Raw genomic sequence first — 20,807 nt, forward strand, 5'->3', positions numbered from 1 at the left:
GTCACGAATACCTTAGTCCAAGCCCCAGATCAAGACGAAGCTTTTTTTAAAAAATTTTTTGAACCAAGGAGGTTTCAGGAAGGGGGGGCGTTTACCGGGACCTGCCTGGGGACAAGACAAGTTGACCGAGAGTAACCAAATTTTGGTCATGGATACCTTGGTCCAAGCCCTAGACGAAGGCGAAGCGTTTTTGTCAAAATTCGAACGAGAGGAGTCTAAGGGAGGCGTTTATTAGGACGTGTAAAAGTAGTAGAAAATGACAGATATTAGTGTCGAATTCATAGTTTTCGCGGTCGCTGAGATCAATTGTGAAACTCCGATCGCATTAACTTCCAAATTCACCCTATTCAGCTGCGGGCCGGGGATCACTGGGGGAGGGATACCGAGAGATGTAGAAGTAATCCAAAACGACTGATATTAGTGTCAAATCTATAGTTTTCACGGTCGCTGAAATGAATGGTGATATTCCTACAGGCATTGACTTAAAAATATAGCCCCAATGCGAAGAATGGGTATATTAAGCTATTTTTTCAATATAAACCACGTAAAAAAATCGATTGTGGCAAAACAATGTATATTTTCTTTATGACTTTCGGAATGTCCCCATAGTTCAAGGGGAGGGAATATGCCAAAACTAAATGTTAATTCACCTTCTCCCCTCAATTTCAAAGATATGTTCCACGATAATCTTTGTTAAACATATTCGATTTTGGCGTAATATATCGTACATTTTCTTTGAAGCTTTCCAATCATCTCTGAAGAAGGTCAAAATCAGTAAAGTAGTGGGTTCACCTCCACACTCCGCCCGATTTCTTTCAGAGTTTCACGATAAATTTTCGAAAATTTATTCGGTTTTGATATAATATATATTATGTTTGACTCTTTTCCAGAATCCCCAGTGCTTGGGAATAAAAAAAATAATCAAGAATGAACGATGAAATTTAGTCCCTTCATGTGGGATGGATTACTCCTCTCTCTTTCCAATTTAGAAATTATGTCCACGACAATTTCAGTTACAATTCGATTTTGGTGTAAATGACGTACATTTTCTTTAATGGTTCACAATCATGTCTCTGCATGGAGCTGAAACCAGTACAGGATAACGTAGTGGTATTACACTTACGATTTGTTCTTTAGTTCCACTGTAACTTACAGATAAAACTAGTTAGATTTTGATACATTATGTGTAATTTTTTCCCTCTCTTTTTCATGAAACTTTTTCTGAGGATTAAAATCAGTCAAGAATTTGAGGTAAATTTAATAATCCATACCACATTAGCGAATACCCCTTTTCCGATTAAAAAAAATATATATATCCAAGATATCTTTCGTAAAAATATTAGATTTCCATGGACTATGGCGTATACTTTTTGAGGTATCATATCCAGTACTTATTATTTAACACCAATTGAGAACGAGAGAGTGAACCTCCCTCCTTCCCCAAAATAAAATTAAAAAATGTTAACTTACTAATATTATTCGATTTTAAAACAACATGATGTATCTGTTTAATGAGGTTTCACATAATTTCCACTTTTGTAAATATCAGGACTTACTAAAGGTCCTCCCTTCCCGAAGATTTACATAAAAATTCTGTAAGAACTCTCGAAGTTTCGAAATTCTATTTAACTTTCTATGATAAAAATATTGTGGAATATCATATCTTTTTCTGAGAATTTTCCAATCGTCTGAATTGCTTGCAGTTAAAATGAACCAATATTAAGGGAGCATGTCCTCCCCAATTTTATATAATATTTTTCTAAATATTTATTAAACATATTCAGATTTTTTTTGTATAACATTGTGTCTTATCTGACATTCAAGACTTTTACTCCTGTAGGATGGGAGGAAGGAGAGCTCGCTCCAATAATGCAAAGCATCACTAGTATTAACATTAATTCAGTTAGATTTTGAGAAAAGAATGAAATATTCAATACCCAAACTATTTTGCACTTTAGACTAAGGGAGATGGATGAGATACAAAAGTGAACAATCACGGAAAAATTAATAGTATGATAATGATGGTGGAAGCGGAAGAACCTCGATAAAACCCTCAGACACGATGTTATTCACTACAAACTTATTTGGCTTGCATTCGATCCAGGGACCCTTCTGAGCCATCGTGCGTCCTTTCCACCCTACTCAACGTTAATGACTCCATAGTCTCAGAGCTAGAAAAAAAGAAGCATAAACTTCAAGTTAACTAATGATATTTATCTAAAACATTTTTGATTTTTTTCTCTCCATTTACCCTCCCGCCCTGAAAAATAAAAGGACACTCTATATCAGCCTAATTCATCCGATCTGGATCAAATTCGATATGGTGGTAGATCTTGTCCTGCTACACAAACTTGTATGATATAATGATAATGCAGACTTTTGGTTTCCGAGTTTTAGATCATCAAATTTGGGGCTTGAATTTAATGAAATTTTCGCAAAACTATTATCCACAATTATTGGGAAACTTGCACTTTTTATGTAAAATAGTACATAATTTTATTCAATACAATGTAATAGGGTTTAATTGCACTATTTTACAGAGAAAATCAATGGGCTCAATTTTTTTAAAAAAATCTATTCTATGAAATATAATAAACATATGTTATTTTAAGACATGTAGTGCGAAAGGTAAAGTGCCACAGTTTGCTTCAAACTTATCACAAAATGTGCTATATGAGCACCTCGCGTAATACAGTACCCATCAAGCCGGTAGTCTTATCTCCTGTCAAACCTTTTATAGCATATTGCGGTCAATGTCAACAAGTCATTCCATGCTCGCTGCTGACTCTCTGCAGTAGAAAAAGTGCATACACTGCGCGCAAACTTTGAAAGTTAACGTTTCGAAGCATACGTCTCACAATAGCATGTGTTTATTCGATTTCACAAAATAAATTTCTGAAGTCGGGTCCATCATTTCGACTTGCCCTGTATATGTTTAAAAAATATTAATGAAAGTAATGAACAAAATATTAAGCTGAAATATTGAAACCTTTCACCTTTTTCTTTGGGGGAAGGGATTAAAATTTATCTTAGTATTTTACTTTGAAATTATATATATATATATATATATATATATATATATATTTTTTTTTTTTTTTTTTTTTTTCTCGTACTATGACTGCTATTGAGGGAAATAACATGGGTAAAAACTATAAATTTATAGCTAGAAACCAAGAGAAGAAAAAAACTTTTTAACTTCTCCTTCCTTAGATTGTATCGATAAAATTATTATTATTATTGTGAGCTGATTTCTCTCAAGGACCGCTAGTGACTCACTACCAATTTTTCCTCAACGCAACAAGACCAACTATGGTATGACAGTTTTAATATTTCTAGAAGCCCTGCGGTCAACTTCATTGTTTTATTGTTAATAAAGAGGATCAGAGTCTGAAATCAACCCGTTTATATATGATCTGGGTATGTTCACGCACAACTTCAACATAGATGCACCGATTCTGACACAATAAATAAAACACCATTATAATGTACTAAGTTGCAAGATCTTAAAGTCATAAATGTATAATTGGAGTATATTTATTTTTGTAAAAGTACTGTACTTTCCGGGTGGTTCCACATACATTTCTTTAGGATTTGATGGTAATCTTTAGAGTTATACTATGAAACACCTAGGTTAAATATGGCAAAGTAACATGCTTATAAGCAACCATATACATTCTTAACTGTTGTTATGGTTGCATAACAGCACAGGAGTTATACTGCAAAGTTTCGGAACACTTAATTTTAAAGATATAAGTGAATTATGTGTATAAACTCGGTTAAAATTTAAAAGAAAGTTTTATAATTATTGCTGAAACATTTATGCAATGTGAAGAAAATTGCCTGAACAGCTTGAGAAAATCACCCAAAATAGTAATATTCTCTCAAAGATTTTTCGTAAGAAATGCCTTACACAATATTCTGAAGCTCTTACAATGTTTATTTTTGAAATACTATAGAAACAATATCGTCTGAACAGTATGAGAAAATAATTCGAAGAAAGTATAAAAAAAAAAGAGAGAGAGAGAGAGAGACTACCCCTTTTGATTTATTTTTTCAGAAATAATGAATAATACGATAATACAGTATTTTTAATGTAACTTACTATTTTACGAAATATGAGGAAAATCGCCTCAGTCGTTTTTTTAGAAAATTGCCCTCTCCCTCTTCCCCTCAAAAGTTCCAGAACAAACCATCTATTATCAAGTGTCATAAGAATTGAACTATACCATGCAGTGGTATTGTTAATGGTACATAAACAAAATCGCTCGATTTTTTTTTTTTTTTTTTTTTGAAGAAAATATTCCGAAAGAAGTCACTAAAATAATAAACCGCTCCGTGTGAATTTTTCTCGGTAATCTTGGATTTTCACTTCTCTGTAAATCTATTTTTGGAAGGTTGGAAGAAAATTCGAAAAACCTCTGGAGAAGTTTAAAATTTGGTTCAGATATATTGAACAGTGCAGTCTCTGAGTGTTAAAAGGAACGGACGGATGACTCCCAAAACATTTTTTTTCGGCATATATAGACAACGAAAAACTGTTGCCAGTGAACCGAAAAGTTTCCCACTCAAGATTTGAAACACCATTTTAGTGCTACATTATTAATAGTGTATAAACCATAAATTGGTGAACTGATTCTAAATATAATGTAAGAGCATTTGTCAATATTTACAGTTAATTAAATGTAAGGATAAATTGTTCATTGGGCATAGCCCATCCTTCAAACCGAAATACAGGGTTTTGTCGTGCTATCATTGTGACATATCGAGCGTGAAAACATACCGAGTGCAATCAAAGGGCATGCCAAGTGTGAACTGTGTAATGTAATTTGATTTCTCCAGACGGCTGCTTAGTTCCAAAATCAGACAGTTCAGAAATCCTAATCTACACTTTTCTCACGTATCACATGATATGCGCGTTGTTTGCAGCTGCAGATGTCCACTATTAGTTACTCTCATCGTGTTGTTCTGTGTCGAACCTGCAGTTCTCGTGCACATAGCCATCGCTTATAAAGTTCCCGCCGTAAATCTTACTCAAATGAAGAATTTGTCTTATCCCCGTTTCATTATCTCACGTCGTTCTTCTCCGGTTGCTTAACGAAGATTTTTTTTAAAAATCCCTCGTATATACTTTCGAAGTGACTTGAGGCCGTATTATCATATACTTCCACGAGAAAAGGTTAAAGGTAGAGATGTATTCGGTGTGTCTGATCACTTGATTGAGAATGGAAGAAAAATCACGCAATACTCAGAAACAAGGGGGAGGGGGAGTGATTACTTTCTCTAATATATTCACACACAGATTCACAATGTTAAGGGTCAAATTGACAAACAATGCTCAATTAATACTCATCAATTGCAAAACAAGGTGTCAGTGAAGATCTACAGAGGACTTACATGTTTATTGCATATGGTAAAAACGAAACTTCAATAACAATTCCTACCATTGCTTAGTGATGAACATTTTTACATCATTACGTAAAATATAGCTAATAATAAAACACCTGCTGATAACTCGGTAGATTTTCCTCACATGCTCCACCAGTAAAACCACATATTTATATGTAAATAAATGTTACTTTTACTCCATCAGATGGTCACTTTCTATGAAAAAAAAAAAAAACATACAACGTTTTATTTTAATTAGAAAGTTCTCGGAGTAACGTACAAAACTCATTTAACGTTTTCAAAATATTGTTTGTTATAACATATTTTCATCGTCGATAGCAATACACTTGTCCGAACGACATTCTACCGTGGTAACCAGATTACTCCTATCTAGAATCTCCCAGTGTTGCCAATCTACAACATGACGTTTAGCCAGTGGAAATCACGTTTAGTAATTAGCTATAATTTAGGCTAGTTATGCGTTCGAAGAAAGCAAAATGTTCACAACCCGATGGCAGAACTTACTTTCTTTGTCTTTCTGCGATGAGCTTTTGTAAGTCACAAATTTTCTGCAGGAATTCCAAACTAAAAAAATCAAGATATACTATCATGTTTTTATTACAGCGTTACATGAAACAAAGTTTTCAGCGGTATCCCTAGTTCAAGTTACAACCTGTGAGGTCACGTTTTTTTTTTTTTTTTTTTTTTTTTTTTTTTTTTTTTTTTTTTTTTTTTTGAAAGAGTTTTGCTAAAAGAAGCAGATTTAAAATATTTATGATAGGATACATTGTATTTTGTAATGAAATCAGCTTTAAGGAATTTTCTTGATTATATATATATATATATATATATATATATATATATATATATATATATATATATCCATCCTGATGGGGGTCCATTTACGATAATGTATGTAAGCTGGTCTGTTGTTCCAATATCATCACTAAGTCCATCCATCCTTTGATGCTGACCTTTTCTCCATCACATTAGTAACCACTGAATTCCAGCTTCCTTATATGGCCTTCGACAATGGCATATTTAAACAAGACATCTTTAGCTTCACTGCAACAGAGTATTTGTCTCGGAAATCTGTTACTGTAACTTTAAAGAGCGTTTTCAATTGAAAAACCTTTTCTTCATTTCTTGAGTTGGTTACCAAGTCATGTTTTTATAATTTTCGGTTAATTATTTTTGTTCCTCTGGCAATTTTTCTGCCAGACGTGGCAAATTTTCTGCGATCACATCGCAGATCGCGGCATGTTCTGCTATGGGGGGTTCACAAATGTACTTTTTCCACTCTTGAACAAGAGGTAAGAGTGTGGTGGACTGAAATCAGTTAAATAAGGCGAATATAGCAGAAAATTATACTACAACTCTAATTTTATCTACTACAACGACACACTTATGACAGCGAACATTTTTGTGAAGCAAAGTAAGTTCCTTGATAAACTCGGATTTTTTCTCCATTATTATTACTATTATTATTATTATTTTGCTGTAATTGGCTCAGTTTTGCATATATTCAGTGGTGATTGTTCAACACATGGAAGATAACCAATGAGAAAAATACCTTTTGCATCGCCCAAAATTCAGTATGATCTTTCGCACATATGGCCTTCTTTGGAGATGAAGAATTACTACGTTTAGATTTTTCTGCCTCATGTTTCTAGTGGTGTACCCATGCTTCATCAGTGGTTTAGAATTGACGCATAGAATCAGCTGGATTTTCTTTGAACTGGATAAGTTATCCTTAGAGATTTTCAGTCTGATTAGCTTTTTGTCCAGTGCCAGCAATCGCAGCACTCATCTTGCAAACAGTTTCTTCATGCACAGTTGTTTAGTCAAAATGACAAATATTTATCCACCTGAAGCACAGTTTCAGCTCAGTTTTAATCTTTAATCCTGAAGTATTTGGTCTAGGAATTAATTCGTGCAGGTGGACAAGAGATGGCGCAACGAACGGAGCGTCCCACAGTTCCGTGTATCCACACATGTGTTGCAAACCCCTGTCGTCGCGTATCGTTCGTAGTATAGGGCAGTGGATTAAAGCGTCAACAACACCAGTTTGTAGTTAAGTGAACATGGCGCAATTTGTGTCTGATAAAGTGTTTTTGCGGGGTGTCCTGCTGCATTACTTTAACATGCAGAAAAGTGCGACTGAAAGTCATCGTATTTTGGTGGAAGTGTATGGTGACCATGCTCTAGCTGAGCGAACGTGTCAGAAGTGGTTTGCACGGTTTAGAAGTGGTGATTTCGGCTTGGCAGACCAAGAGCGAGCTGGACAGCCAAAAAAATTTCAAGACGAAGAATTGACAGCATTGCTCGAGCAGGATTCGTGTCAAACGCAGGAACAACTTGCAGCAGCATTAGGCGTTGATCAAACAACAGTCTCCAAACGCTTGAAAGCCATGGGAATGATTCAAAAGATGTCACATTGGGTTCCACATGAATTGAAAGACAGAGACGTTGAAAGACGAAAAACCATTTGCGAATTGCTGCTTCAACGACAGAGCAGAAAGGGGTTTCTGCATCGAATTATTACGGGTGATGAGAAGTGGATCCATTACGAGAACCCTAAACGAAAAAAGGTCTGGGTGAAACCAGGTGAACCAGGTCCATCACAACCAAAACGAGATATTCACTGTGCAAAGGTTATGCTGTGCATATGGTGGGATATGAAAGGTGTGGTGTACTATGAGCTGCTGCAACCGGGTGAAACTATGAATGGAGAACGTTATCGACGACAATTAATGCGTTTGAAGCAAGCTCTGGCCAGAACACGACCAGAATGGGAGAACAGACATGATAAACTTATTGTTCAACATGATAACGCTCGCCCACATGTCGCAAAACCGGTCAAAACCTATTTAGAAAATGTCGGATGGGAAGTTTTACCCCACCCACCGTATTCACCAGACGTTGCTCCTTCGGACTACTACTTGTTCGATTGCATGAACAACGATTTGATTGGACAGCGGTTTACTTCTTCAGAAGATATCGAAACATTGGTCTCTGACTGGATCGCTTCCAAGGATGAGGACTTCTTTCGCCACGGAATCCGTACATTGCCTGACAGATGGGCGAAAGTGGTGGCTAGCGATGGACAATATTTTTCTTAAGGTATTTATGTATTTTGTGTTTGTACTACAGCTTCAATGTGTGCGTACCAACCGCACGAATTAATTCCTAGACCAAATACCTCATCGTATAAGTTTTTAATAATACTGTTTTTTTTTTTTTTTTTTTACTATCGTTAAATCAGAAACATATAGTACTACCAAATATTTATTTTATTTTACGAAAGGTGAACAAAAGTTAAAAACACAAAATTGTTTTATGTTTATGGTATGTATTTGTTTCTTAACTTCTCTAGTCCCCATCACAACTTCTACTCGTAGAGGTAAAATACATATAAGACTGCATTATCCACATACAAATCACATAAGATTTTCCGTCATTTGTCAACCTTTCAAAAAATAAAATATGAAACGAAACTTACCTACAACATCGACTAACTTTTTCTAACAACACGCTAAAACTACAAGAAATATTGCGTAACCATTATACAATATAAGATGATCATAGTGAATATTATATACATATGGAGAAAAGTATGCAAATAAAATGCTAACGACGGTTTAAGCTGACAGGATATGTTTATGAAGAAGCAGGACATTACACAATATATAAATAAATAAATTTTAAAAATATGAGAAAGTAAAAAAAGTGGCGACAGTTGGACAAAGTGGTGTAATAGCAGGTTGCAGAAAAGTGGCTGACGGTTGGTTTGCGGTGCGTGCAGAACGTTAACAAATCGTGAATAATCGGTAGAAACGCCCCTTTTAATATTATGTTTTTTTTTCTTAAGCTACACTAAATATTTTGCCACAGGCAAGGACTTTTTTTCGCATATATTAAGGAATAACCTACCTCAAGTGACAAAAAACTACTTAAGTAGCAAACAACCATGTGCTGACATTTTTAAATTCTGAAAAGATAGATACGTTCGCATTGCCGAAGGTGGTAGTACAAATCAAAAGCTGTCATGTAATTAATAGAACTACATAATTTTATTTTTTCTTAAATTAACTTTTCTTTCTCTACAAGAAATAAAAACCTACGGTTAATTTTACCTTTTTCTGCTCTTTTTATTCGTTTACTAATTTACGAAATAAAGGACACATTGCCTAATTTCTGACATAAATCAAAGATTAATATTATAATTACTATTACTATATTATTATTATTATTATTATTATTATTATTATTATAGCTTAAAAGGAGTTGTTAATACTGATATGCAAAACGTTATACTACTACCAGTGTTAAAAATTTCACTAATTTAACGTTCTAATATTCAAAGAAATTATTAGAACACATTCTAAAACAGAATAATTCTTGAAATAAGTATTCAAATAAATCATTGTAATTGTTCAAAATAAGTTTTGGATAATATTTGACTGGTGAAATAAGGTTTAAACGAACAATTAAATTGTACAGACAAACGTTCGAATAAACACTTAACTACTGGAATAAGAATTCGAGCAAATGGGTTAATTGTTAAAATAAGCATTGGAGTAAACCATAACTGGTTGGAATAAGCGTTCGATTAGTTATTCAAGTTAACGAATAATTATTGAAATAATTTTAAATAGCACTACTTGTTACCGTAAGCACAGGATCCTCTAAGCCTACACAAGGGTTGTTTTAGGGGAGGGGTAGCAAGATTCTCCATCCATACGCGGTTTTACGTGGTTCACTATTATATTACTACACAAGCGATATTATATATCGTATCAAACTCAGGTGTGTAATTGTTCTTCTGTTCTCCTCAAATGACATCCCTATTTATCGTAACAGCAATCTGTAAAATTGTAAAACTTAACGCAATTAAGCGATTTTTAACGGAAGATGTATTTATTTACTGACATAGATTGCAGTAAGTACCGTAACCAGTTCAGTATGGTCATTATACATTAGGATGAGTCAAATTTCCTTTCAAACAACTTTAAAATGATGACACGTGATTAATTACGGAATTGTTTTCCCAAAAATAAAAAATCGTATGTTTACTATCATTATTTTTATTTGAAATCAATAGAGTTTTTCAACTAATCTCAGAAGAACTATACTTATTTTCATGCTACAAAAAATTAAATGCCGAACGGATCTTTACTTAGATAACTATCTACTCGTAACTGCCACGATTGTTTATTTGGTGTTTATAATCTCTTGGGCACCATAGTAGAAATCTGCTTGGATGTATACATACGCTAGAGGTCTGTACGAACTCGGGCTGAGCCCACGGGCTTAAGCCCAGCCCGGCCCGGGGGTCCGATTCAGGCCTACATAGCATATACAATTTCGGGCTCGGGTCGGGCTCAAGCCGTAAATTTTTAAATACACAACCATACTGCTCGGGCTTTTTCGGGCCTAGTTTTTTAAGTGTACTGTACAACGATATTTATCGGACCGTTCTTTCTGGAGAACTTTTGAGGCACAATTGCAAAATTAAACCTCTAATTGCTGTAAATAAAAATACAATTTTGCGTTAATTATTAAGTTTCTGTAATTCGGGCTTATTTCGGGCTAATTTGATTATCAGATGAGCTCGGCCGGGTTTGTGCCTAAACGCTAAAACATATTTCGGGCTTGAGTTCGGCCTCACATTATAAATTCACGAGCCGGACCGAGCCCAGACTAAAAATTCTGGGCCGTGCACATCTCGAACATACGCATCAACGCACATTCTATGGATGTATTACTAACTTCCATGTTGGTAGAGGATAGAACTGCGGATACACGTGAAAAGAAAAGAATATACTGATTATTTTCTAAACATATTCATTCTTTAATAATTATCATACGGTAAATGTGAAGTGTTCATATGATTTTAAGCGTGGATTTAGGATAGCTTATTATTATTTCTTAAGGGACTTTTACCCCCATTTCATCTGTGTGTTCTGAATAAATGTTCTCAATGCCTTATCAGCATACTATATTTTATATATATATATATATATATATATATATATATATATATATATATATATATATATATATATATATAAGGTGTGTATGTATGTTTGTGTGTGGGGGGAGGAATTTGCTCTGAAACTGAGAGAAACAGTATTACTCGTACCAACACCAACCTTATCCATTTTCTTGTCACATTTGTACATTTAAGAGGCCCTTAAGTTAGTACGTTTAAAAAAAAAACAAATTCGTTATTTATGTCCTTTTTTTAAAAAAACTTTTATTCTATTTTATTTAATGTAATTGAGTTAAAGATAAGTTTGACAATTTCACAAAAATATTAATGTATCTACAATTCTAATGTTAGAAACTATTTTTGAACAATTGTATCACAGAAGAAACAAGTTGTATCTATATTTAACTCATTAGTACCTGTGAATACAGGTAGAGTAGCTGCGCGTGCTGTATTGATATAGTGGCATTTTTTCGTATACGCCGTGCAGACCTCTCTTCTACAGCAGAGTTATATAAGCCGTGAATGAAAGTTAATTGGATTACCTGTACTCTAGCTGAACTAGAACTCTCGCTTCTCTCAACAAACTGAAAACCCTAACCATTTTGTCATACCATTGGGAGATAATACACCAGAAGTGATTGCTTGGATATATATGAAGCCACTGTTGATGCAAGCAACAGTCATGAATAAAGTTTATTTATAAATATGATGGATTTTCATGAAACAAAATTAATTAGTTGTGTATTTCAGGTACCTCCTGTATGCTAAAGAAGATTAATAATAAATAAAAGTGGAGTGATGACCATATAATTCATTGAATAATGATAACGGAAGAGCCACAAACAATATGTTTACAACAAGCAAATGGCTGCAAACGAACCAAAATCTATCACAGTAGATGTATGTGCTCTACTGTTATGCTGATTACTTGGATGTATTGTATTTGGCCGAATCAGAACTTTGAAACCACGCTGCTCGGATGCAGATTGTATGTTTAGTTATATATGCTTCTACGAAAAACTTCACAGAGACAGAATACACGGCATTGTTACTATTTTACCTAAAGACAAGGATAAACACCTTCAATAAATTTGGTCAACTTTTTTCTCTGAGCATGCCAGAATAACAAGAAAAGTACGAAAAGTATTTACCAATTGACATAGAACATTAGTTTCCTAATGGATTGCGTCTAATGAAAATTTAAAATTAGTTACTTCTTAGAACTGTTGATGAATCAATTCCTAAATGTAAACTAAAATTAAGCAGTAGTTTACAACTAAAAGTTGTAGATGCGAACAAGCAAACACTTTTCCTTTCACTCTATTGACACATTAATCTGCATAAAGCCAATAAAATACGAACTCAAATGTGTTCAATGATCCACTTGGCAGCAACTTTGTAAATGCTTCAAGCTTCATTTTTAGTACATGAGAACCGCATAATTTGATTCCATTAACACAGTTCACATTTCCTTGATTTTTTTTTTTTAATGCAGATAGGCACTATAGCGAAAACTAAAATGCAGATCTGATCCATATCGGTGTGTCAAATATCATTCGATCCATTTTATGTTCTATATAAAGACATACTTTTCTCAATGCAGAAACTTCAGTTCTTATTATTCACTTAATAATAAAACAGAACTATACTCAGCTACTTTAACTATTTCTCAATGTAGTTTACATTCCGATTCAAATTTTTCAAAATTGAATCAGGCTAATTGGAAAATAATAAAAAAAAGCACTTAATATTAAATCTTGCTTGACCAATAGTACTGTGTTGTTTTTAAAAATCAGAACTTCCGGATATCTCGAGAAAAATAGTAGAAAATAATAATACGATATTAATTACAAACATACAGTATTACAACGTACATTATGAATATGAGATACAAAAAAAGAATATAGAAAATTACAACCTACAAATAGGGCCTATTCAATGTTAGCCAGAATCCAAACAACGTTTAGTCAATATTGCTGAACTTCTTCAATAATAACACAATAACATATGCATCTATTATGTGTATGTCTACCTGTTATCAGATTTTCGCGTAGAAAGGGGTCATGTAAAGTCATCAAGCTTTGTGCACAAATCTTCACCAGATCTAATGGCGTATGAAGCCAACTTTTTGGTTCAGGTCCAAATTTACCCACGTTTCTCTTCTGGTCATTTCTAAGATAACCTGGTCTGTATGAAACCCGCATTACATTGTTACGCAGACTTGCATAATAGCACAGGATAAATACACGATGAATGCAATGTTTGCGGGAAATTCTTTAAGGACATTCTTCTTCCCCTCTTTTTATCCAGATTCTGATTTTAGACGGTAGCGACGGGTACTTATAGCTAGTAAGGAATAAAGAATAATAAACCAAACTGAACAATTGCAGTGTCGCCGATGAGAGGCTTTGTTTCTTTGCAATGTGTCTTAACCCATATATGCCTTTATCTTTTTTGTTTTGTATTTTGATTTATTTTGGAAAATAGATAGTTTTCAACCTATTCTTGGTGAATTTAGTGTCATTTCTTTTTGCTGGTCTTCCATTGGCGAATTATGATACTAAATCGAAAACGACCTGGGGGAAGGGGCAAATATATAAGCTTTAGCAATAACAAAATACGTAAGTGGGTAGTTTTCGACCCTGGGGGCTTAAATGTGTTAATACTATCTCTAGTCGATCTCTTGTGCATTGGACACTGTCCTCACAAGTTGTGGCACTTCTGCAATCACTGATAGTTTATTGACATTTGATACTTGCATTAAGTTTCTATTTTACTTGCGCAAGGGAAATTTCTGTAGGTATGCAACAGAAACTGTAGAGGATGGACAAAAAAAAATCTCTCACACACATTTATTATGTTCAGTGGTGTAAAGCAGCAGTGTGGTTTTCCACAATATTTTCCCAAAACTTTCGTTCTTTTAAAAAATGCCTATATTAAGCCACTGTACAAGCTTAGCTCTAACTTTTATATATTTAATTCAATTCAATCCTAAATACATTTTATTACAGTAAAGGGTACAGTGTTAGGGAAATATACATTGTAAGAAGTATTACCGGATGTACGTAAAATATACTCAGAAAATCAAGGGATTATGTTAGTATGTGAAAAATATATGATAATGAACTAGAATTGTAAAGTTAGATTATATTCGAAGTCAGAATAATTTATGTATTGAGAACAATCTTGTATCTGAATAGACCCATTTTGAAAGTTTTACGTAAATTACTTATAAACTAATTAATCTGCTGTTGGAATCAGTGTCACAGATTGATATATTGGAATTGCTGTTATTGCTTGCAGTAATACAGCCTTTTAGATTCAACTTACGATAGTTGAAACAAGATCTAGCTTATCCTTTGAAATAACTAAAATTTAGATAGATCGACAGAGAATTGCAGTCTATTTGCATATGTCAAGTAAAACGGATGTAATAGTATTTCATCTATTGAAAACAAATAAATAAATAAATAAATAAAAATGCTTTGTTCCTACAAACAAGAGGAACCTTGTGTTTAAAATTGTTCCTGAAATGAGAATTTTGGTGCCAAATCCTGTGTGAGACAACAGACGAGATCAGCCTGCCTCGCTGATAATGGTTAGCGCGCGTGTTTTTGGTCTCTAGTTCGATTCTCAGTGTGAGACCATCGAATACATTACAGTAGTCGTTCAGATCCCATTTTAAACTGTAGCCTCGCTACTGATAAAGAACGTAAAATACAAATCAACCCGTGACAATCAACAGTCAAATCTGCATTCATTACATTAGATCCTATCGGTATGTGGAACTTGAGTGTTAAACTTTTCAGAGACAAAGTACGAGAACTTGTTTATACTACATAACTAAAGTCAAAGTATCTCATGGCATCTGCTCTTAATAAAAGAGAAAGAAATTAGGAAAATTAAAAATGGATCAGAAGATTGCGATCTTGGCCAATAAAATTAGTTTTTGGATCAGGGCTTACAAAATTTTTGAACGGCCCCTAAATCGAGTTTTCGTATTTTCTACGGAATAAGCACATCATACTGAGTTAACTGATAGTTTGGGTTTGGCTACACTACATGTAATTCTCCAGATATAAGACCTGCAAGAAAATTTTTGACTGAAATCATTGATTTTTAAAAATGTAGTGAAAGATATTGTAGAATTTTGCTTTTGCCTTATATATATCTCTTACACTACATCATTACATTTATCATTATTTTATCGAGTGACTTGAAATTACCAGTTTTGGAGAGACTAACAATAGTATAACTTAAGACTGTATTATGTATACGCAGGAATACAATTATTATGAAGCAATATGTTGAATTGTACGATTCGGTGTACAAAACTATTACAGTATCTTGAATCAGTATGGTGTAATTTTGGCAGAAAGAAACTAGTCTTTTAAAAAAAATGTTTTCTTTACACAATGCAAAGAATTCAGTGCTGTTCATTACTCTTAAACAACATGACCTTAGTGGAAAAAAAGAAGAAGAAAAAAAAAAGAAAATGGATTCGCAAAGGCCATGCACTGGAAAATTTTGATCACTGACCGTAATTCATGTCTGGTAAACTTGCAGACGAATTCGAAATGGCATAAGCGATAACGTGTACGTTTTGATTGCTTCTCTATTGCTTTGTCAATATCTAGTATATTACACCATACTTTGTCTAATATCATCGTATTCCGAACTTTTTGTGACGCATGTAGAATTTTAAAATTATATAAGTACCCCTTTCCTACCTAACAGGAGATGTAGTACTTGCAGAAGTTTTAAAGATTCGAGTCGAACGAAATTTATCAGCTTAAAAACAGAATAGATCTGTCATCCTTTCCACTCAAAGATACAAAACTATTTTATTAAGACTTCAGAATCTGTATTAATTTAATGATGACAAAGTTATTTTTCTAGGTTCGAAAAGTAGGTGCACGTAAGTCGATACGAAGAATAAAGAAATAAAAGATACGGTCCACCGCAATAAACTTTCTCGCTCAGCTTCCTTAATCACGTTATGCTGCAGTTATTTATGAAGTACAAACAAAATTATAAGACATTTGCGGAAAACTTCGTCCGAAGAAAACCTACCCTCACACTAAACAACCCCTTGTGAACTCTTTCATGGAAAGTGATATACCCAACATTATAATGTTATTAAAAGAAATATTTATTTATGACGCAGGAACAAAATCGCCTGACTTGTTTCATCCGAAAATAACTCATTCCCAAGAGCAAACTATTCACTGTATTTTATATAAATGAGGTACTATATTATTAGGTTATTAAGATATTTACTTATGAACAAAATTTCTCGAGTCATTTGAGAAAATCATCCGAAAACAACTCAACCCCAAAAGTAATTATACCTTCTGCATTTTTCCAAAGAAATGATATATCGACGAATAGAATATCGCTGTTAATGAAATATTGATGTATGAAATATAAACGAAATCGTTAGAGCAGATTTTCAGGAGGTAGCATCTTTTTTTTTTTTTTTTTTTTTAATCCCTTTCCGTAAATTACCCTTATTTTTATGGGTACAAAGAAAATTCGACCCTACTCCTCTGGAGAAGGGTAAGTTCAAACCTTAAGTTTAAAATATAGCCTTTAGGTGAGTGCATATCAGGAGGGAGGGACACCCAAAAATATTTTTTTCGGTATGTAGTGGCCAACGTAGTGATAAAGAAAATGGTGGAATAGTAAAGAGGAAGAAACCGGGACAACCCTTAAAAAAAAAAAAAAGACACACATACAGTGTCTGTCTACTACAAAGCCCACTTGACTGGAGCTGGAATTGAAACAGGGACCGCATACAACAGAGATAAGCGTTTTTACTATTGAGCCATTGCAGCCCCCCCCCCCTTTCAATACTACTTACGTAGGAACAAACTGATTATTAAAATACTCCCATTTTAAGAAAAAAAAATGCCTACCTTCTACTTTTGAAACTTTCTAATGCAAATTATAAATACGATCTTTTTACTACTTCAATTTTTAATAGAATCATACGAATAGATACTTTGTTTGACATAGTTCCAGTTATGAATAGCAGTGCCATACTCTCTGAAAAAAAAAAAAAGAGGAGGAGGAGAGGGATTAGATTCTATTCAGTCATTAAAATATAGATCATTGATAAAAAGAACAAAAATGTGTGTACATTACCTTTCTCCTAATTCGTCCTTGTCCATTCTCACTGCTGCTGATGTGAAGATCCGATATCCCCAGGAGACAATCATCGCACCGACAGAACTCACTCGACGTAGACGAGATAGAACTAGTGGAGTCCGTAGAGTCTGTACGAACAAGAGGGGCAGTCTCCATTTTGGCCACCAAAAGATTCTCCATTAATGAATGGGTAGATGAGAGTGACGCCGTTGAAGGTGGCGCTGCACTACGTATTCGAGAAGTCATTTTTTTTTCTTTTAAGTTGTACCTTTGTTAACACTTAATTATCACTACACCTTGTACAACAAGTTTTTGATTAACTTTAGTTGAATGTAAATAAGTCAAGAACACAGTAAGTGTTCAAAACACAAAGATGATTCAGTATCCATTATACACACATCCAAGTTTCACATCACAAAGTTACTTCGGTAAAAGTGTCACTGACATTTAATAGAAGATCAACAACGAAAAACCCTTCATCCAATCAAGATCTGCCGTCTTTTTCGTCTCATAACGTTTTCCAGCAACGATCCTCTTAGATCTTACTGTTTATATTAAACCAGATGACATAGCTGTAAGCAAGAAGCATATTGCTCGATCATGCAGGAAACAAAACATTGGCCTCCCGAAGTGATTTTTTAGTAGTAGACAAGGATATAAAGCATACACCACAGACACGCATCAAGCTGATACACATATACAAATTAAAATGACATACGCAAACATACATACACACAGAGAGAAAGATACATATATAGGTGTATAAGACACAGCAAGAAGCACGCGTTCCCTTTATTTACTGGCAGCCACGGGCATTAGGATCCGACAGATAATCACGTACTGGACATACGTTGAATTGCCAATGGTTCATAAAGTGGAAGTCATTAAATTTGTGATTATTCTCTCTGATAGTACGATGGGAATTGATTTTATTTCTTTTTTACTTTTTTAAATTTTACAGTGAAACGAACAATTGCCATCCTAACGAGGTATAGGCTAAAATATGTTCTGAAATATATGTATAATAATTTCTATGTGGAAATGTATACCAGTATACTTTTAAAGGGATCACAAAGTTATATTCGTTTTGGCATGTTCTGCACGCAACATTTACAATATTATTCTGCCTTGCTTCCATGTAAACTTTACTAAGCTAAGGTTTTTACAAATGTGTGTGTTATTACAGTTTTAAAAAACTATATTTTTAAAACCATATATATATCGCGTGTTGATTGAGGCATAAAATCGTTGGCAGATACCCTGTAAACTAATTCACAAAGTTATCATTGACCAACGCTGATCCTTAAATTTGGTAATATTACGATTTTCTCCTAAGGTCTACAAGGTGAATTCTGGAACTGTGCCTTTAAATATACTGCCTCTGGTAAGACCTCTATCCAAATTGGTGTGCATCTTTCGTTAATATTTGCAGTATAAAATTGCCTTTTTAGCTGTATCTAGAACTTCATTTTGAACACTATCGCTTAACAAAATAAAAACAAAGTGACGAAGGAACACTTAAAATTGGCTTCAACCGAGATTCTGAAATGTATGTAACCAGTGTTTCTTCCAGACATGCTTTTGGGAGGCACTGCCCCCAGAGCTCTTGAGTACCCCCTCGGATGAGACCAAAATGCTACGTCTATAATATAGTACCGTGTGAAAAAAAAAAGTGACCCTCGGAATACTAAATGTGCCCCCCCTCCCCGGAACATTTTTCTGAAAGTAACTATTCATGTTAACATTATTAGAATATTCGACACTCGAATAATTACTTTAACTATTGCTCAGCTATTCAAAGACAATTCCTTATTATTTTTTTTTTTAAAAGAACTGATTCGAAAAATACAACAAATAGATCGGAAGTGAAAAAATGGAAAGTAAAGACATGGAGGAGGAGAGCGACACATTTGTCATGAATCTCCGTCAGCCAATTAAAATTCCGGTGCATAATGCAGAGTGGGGAATAATTATCCTTCATCAGGTACCTCTATACTTGCTTGATAGAAGGCAAACGACATTCCGGCCGGCGGGAGGTGTCAGCATTCCCGCAAAGAACTGACCTAAGCTCAACACTAGAACGCCTCTGACGTCACACCCTTGAAACACATTGAAGTAAGAAAGAAAAACAAAAGGCATAGTAAAAGAAAGCTTTGCTGTGCTGTATAGGTTGAGGACAATGATTGCATAACATAACGCTGACAAAAAGAAGGGTCGCGAACTTCAAACAACTACTAAAAAGAATCTCGCACACACAGTTCAGGCATGTTTGTCTCCAAAAGACGAAAATTCATTTGTAATAAACTTCGTGATAATTACTTTAAAAAATAATAAACCAAACTGGGTTTTAGAATAACGAAGATGTGTGTTATAATTTGAATTTCATGATTCTCGTTAAGACTTCGAAAGAAACATTTAGAATACAATCTTCACACGTATTTTAAATATATATATATATCCAGAGAGAAGTAAGAAGAGAGTCTTTTAAAAGATTTAGGGGGAAAAATCCAGATTAATGAGATGATTCAGAAATCATGGAGAAAGTGTTCCAAAAGGGAGCGAGAAAGAACATAACCTATCTTACCCTACTCGACTCTACCCTAGCACCTCTCTACTCGCTTGGAATTCGTAGTTAAAAGGTGAAAAATTGACATTGTATGTAGGTGGCCCTTTTCTGTAACACACGACCGAAATCGAAATTAGTTTCAAGAGAAGTCAAGGTTCCTAACTTGTCTCTTCTAAATCGAACATTAAATCTGCAGGTAAAATACACACTGGATTTCGATTATTTCACTTCTTAACAGAATAGCCCATTTCTGTTAATTTTCATTTTACTTAAATTCAGAGTGCATTATTATCTTAAATTTTATTGTTAATTGTAGTTCGAGAACTACGTTGGTGAAAGCTGTGAATTCACTGCTAAAGTTGACTCAATGGTAATAAAGTTATTTTAAAGAAACCATGCAACTTTCAGTGCGCTAGTTTTTATGTTTAAAAGTCACTGAAAATAATAATATGAAAAAAAAAAAAAACAGGCGGAAAATATCCTTGGTTTAGCTGTTTAGCCGATAACTGGTAGCCAACATTATAAAGTTTGACGAAAACAAAAATCCAAAGATCATGTATACAGCACTCGATAGATCTCGGTGTGTAGTACAGAATTATATGCATCAGTATAACAACTGATGCGTAACAATGTACTGAAAGCAATAAATTATTATAACCATCAGCAGAATAACACAATTAAACAGGAATAAATATGTAAAGTATAAATGGC

At 34.1% G+C, this 20,807-nt stretch overlaps 2 protein-coding genes across 3 annotated transcripts in view; both read right to left on the reverse strand.

Annotated features, from left to right (window-relative positions):
* Nucleotides 1–18,095, reverse strand: part of IP3K2 (Inositol 1,4,5-triphosphate kinase 2) — a 409,624-nt gene extending 391,529 nt beyond the window's left edge. The window contains exon 1 of the mRNA XM_081771604.1: nt 17,528–18,095. Within this exon, the coding sequence (XP_081627730.1) occupies nt 17,528–17,776 (249 nt within the window). The 5' untranslated portion in view covers nt 17,777–18,095. The remainder of the gene's footprint in view (nt 1–17,527) is intronic.
* The window catches only part of LOC145694886 (uncharacterized), a 593,410-nt gene that overhangs the window by 123,879 nt on the left and 448,724 nt on the right, over nt 1–20,807 (reverse strand). The gene's annotated exons all lie outside the window — the stretch shown is intronic.

The sequence above is a fragment of the Thermobia domestica genome, chromosome 9 (assembly GCF_964235325.1).
Source record: "Thermobia domestica chromosome 9, izTheDome1.hap1.1, whole genome shotgun sequence".
In the NCBI taxonomy this organism is placed as follows: domain Eukaryota; kingdom Metazoa; phylum Arthropoda; class Insecta; order Zygentoma; family Lepismatidae; genus Thermobia; species Thermobia domestica.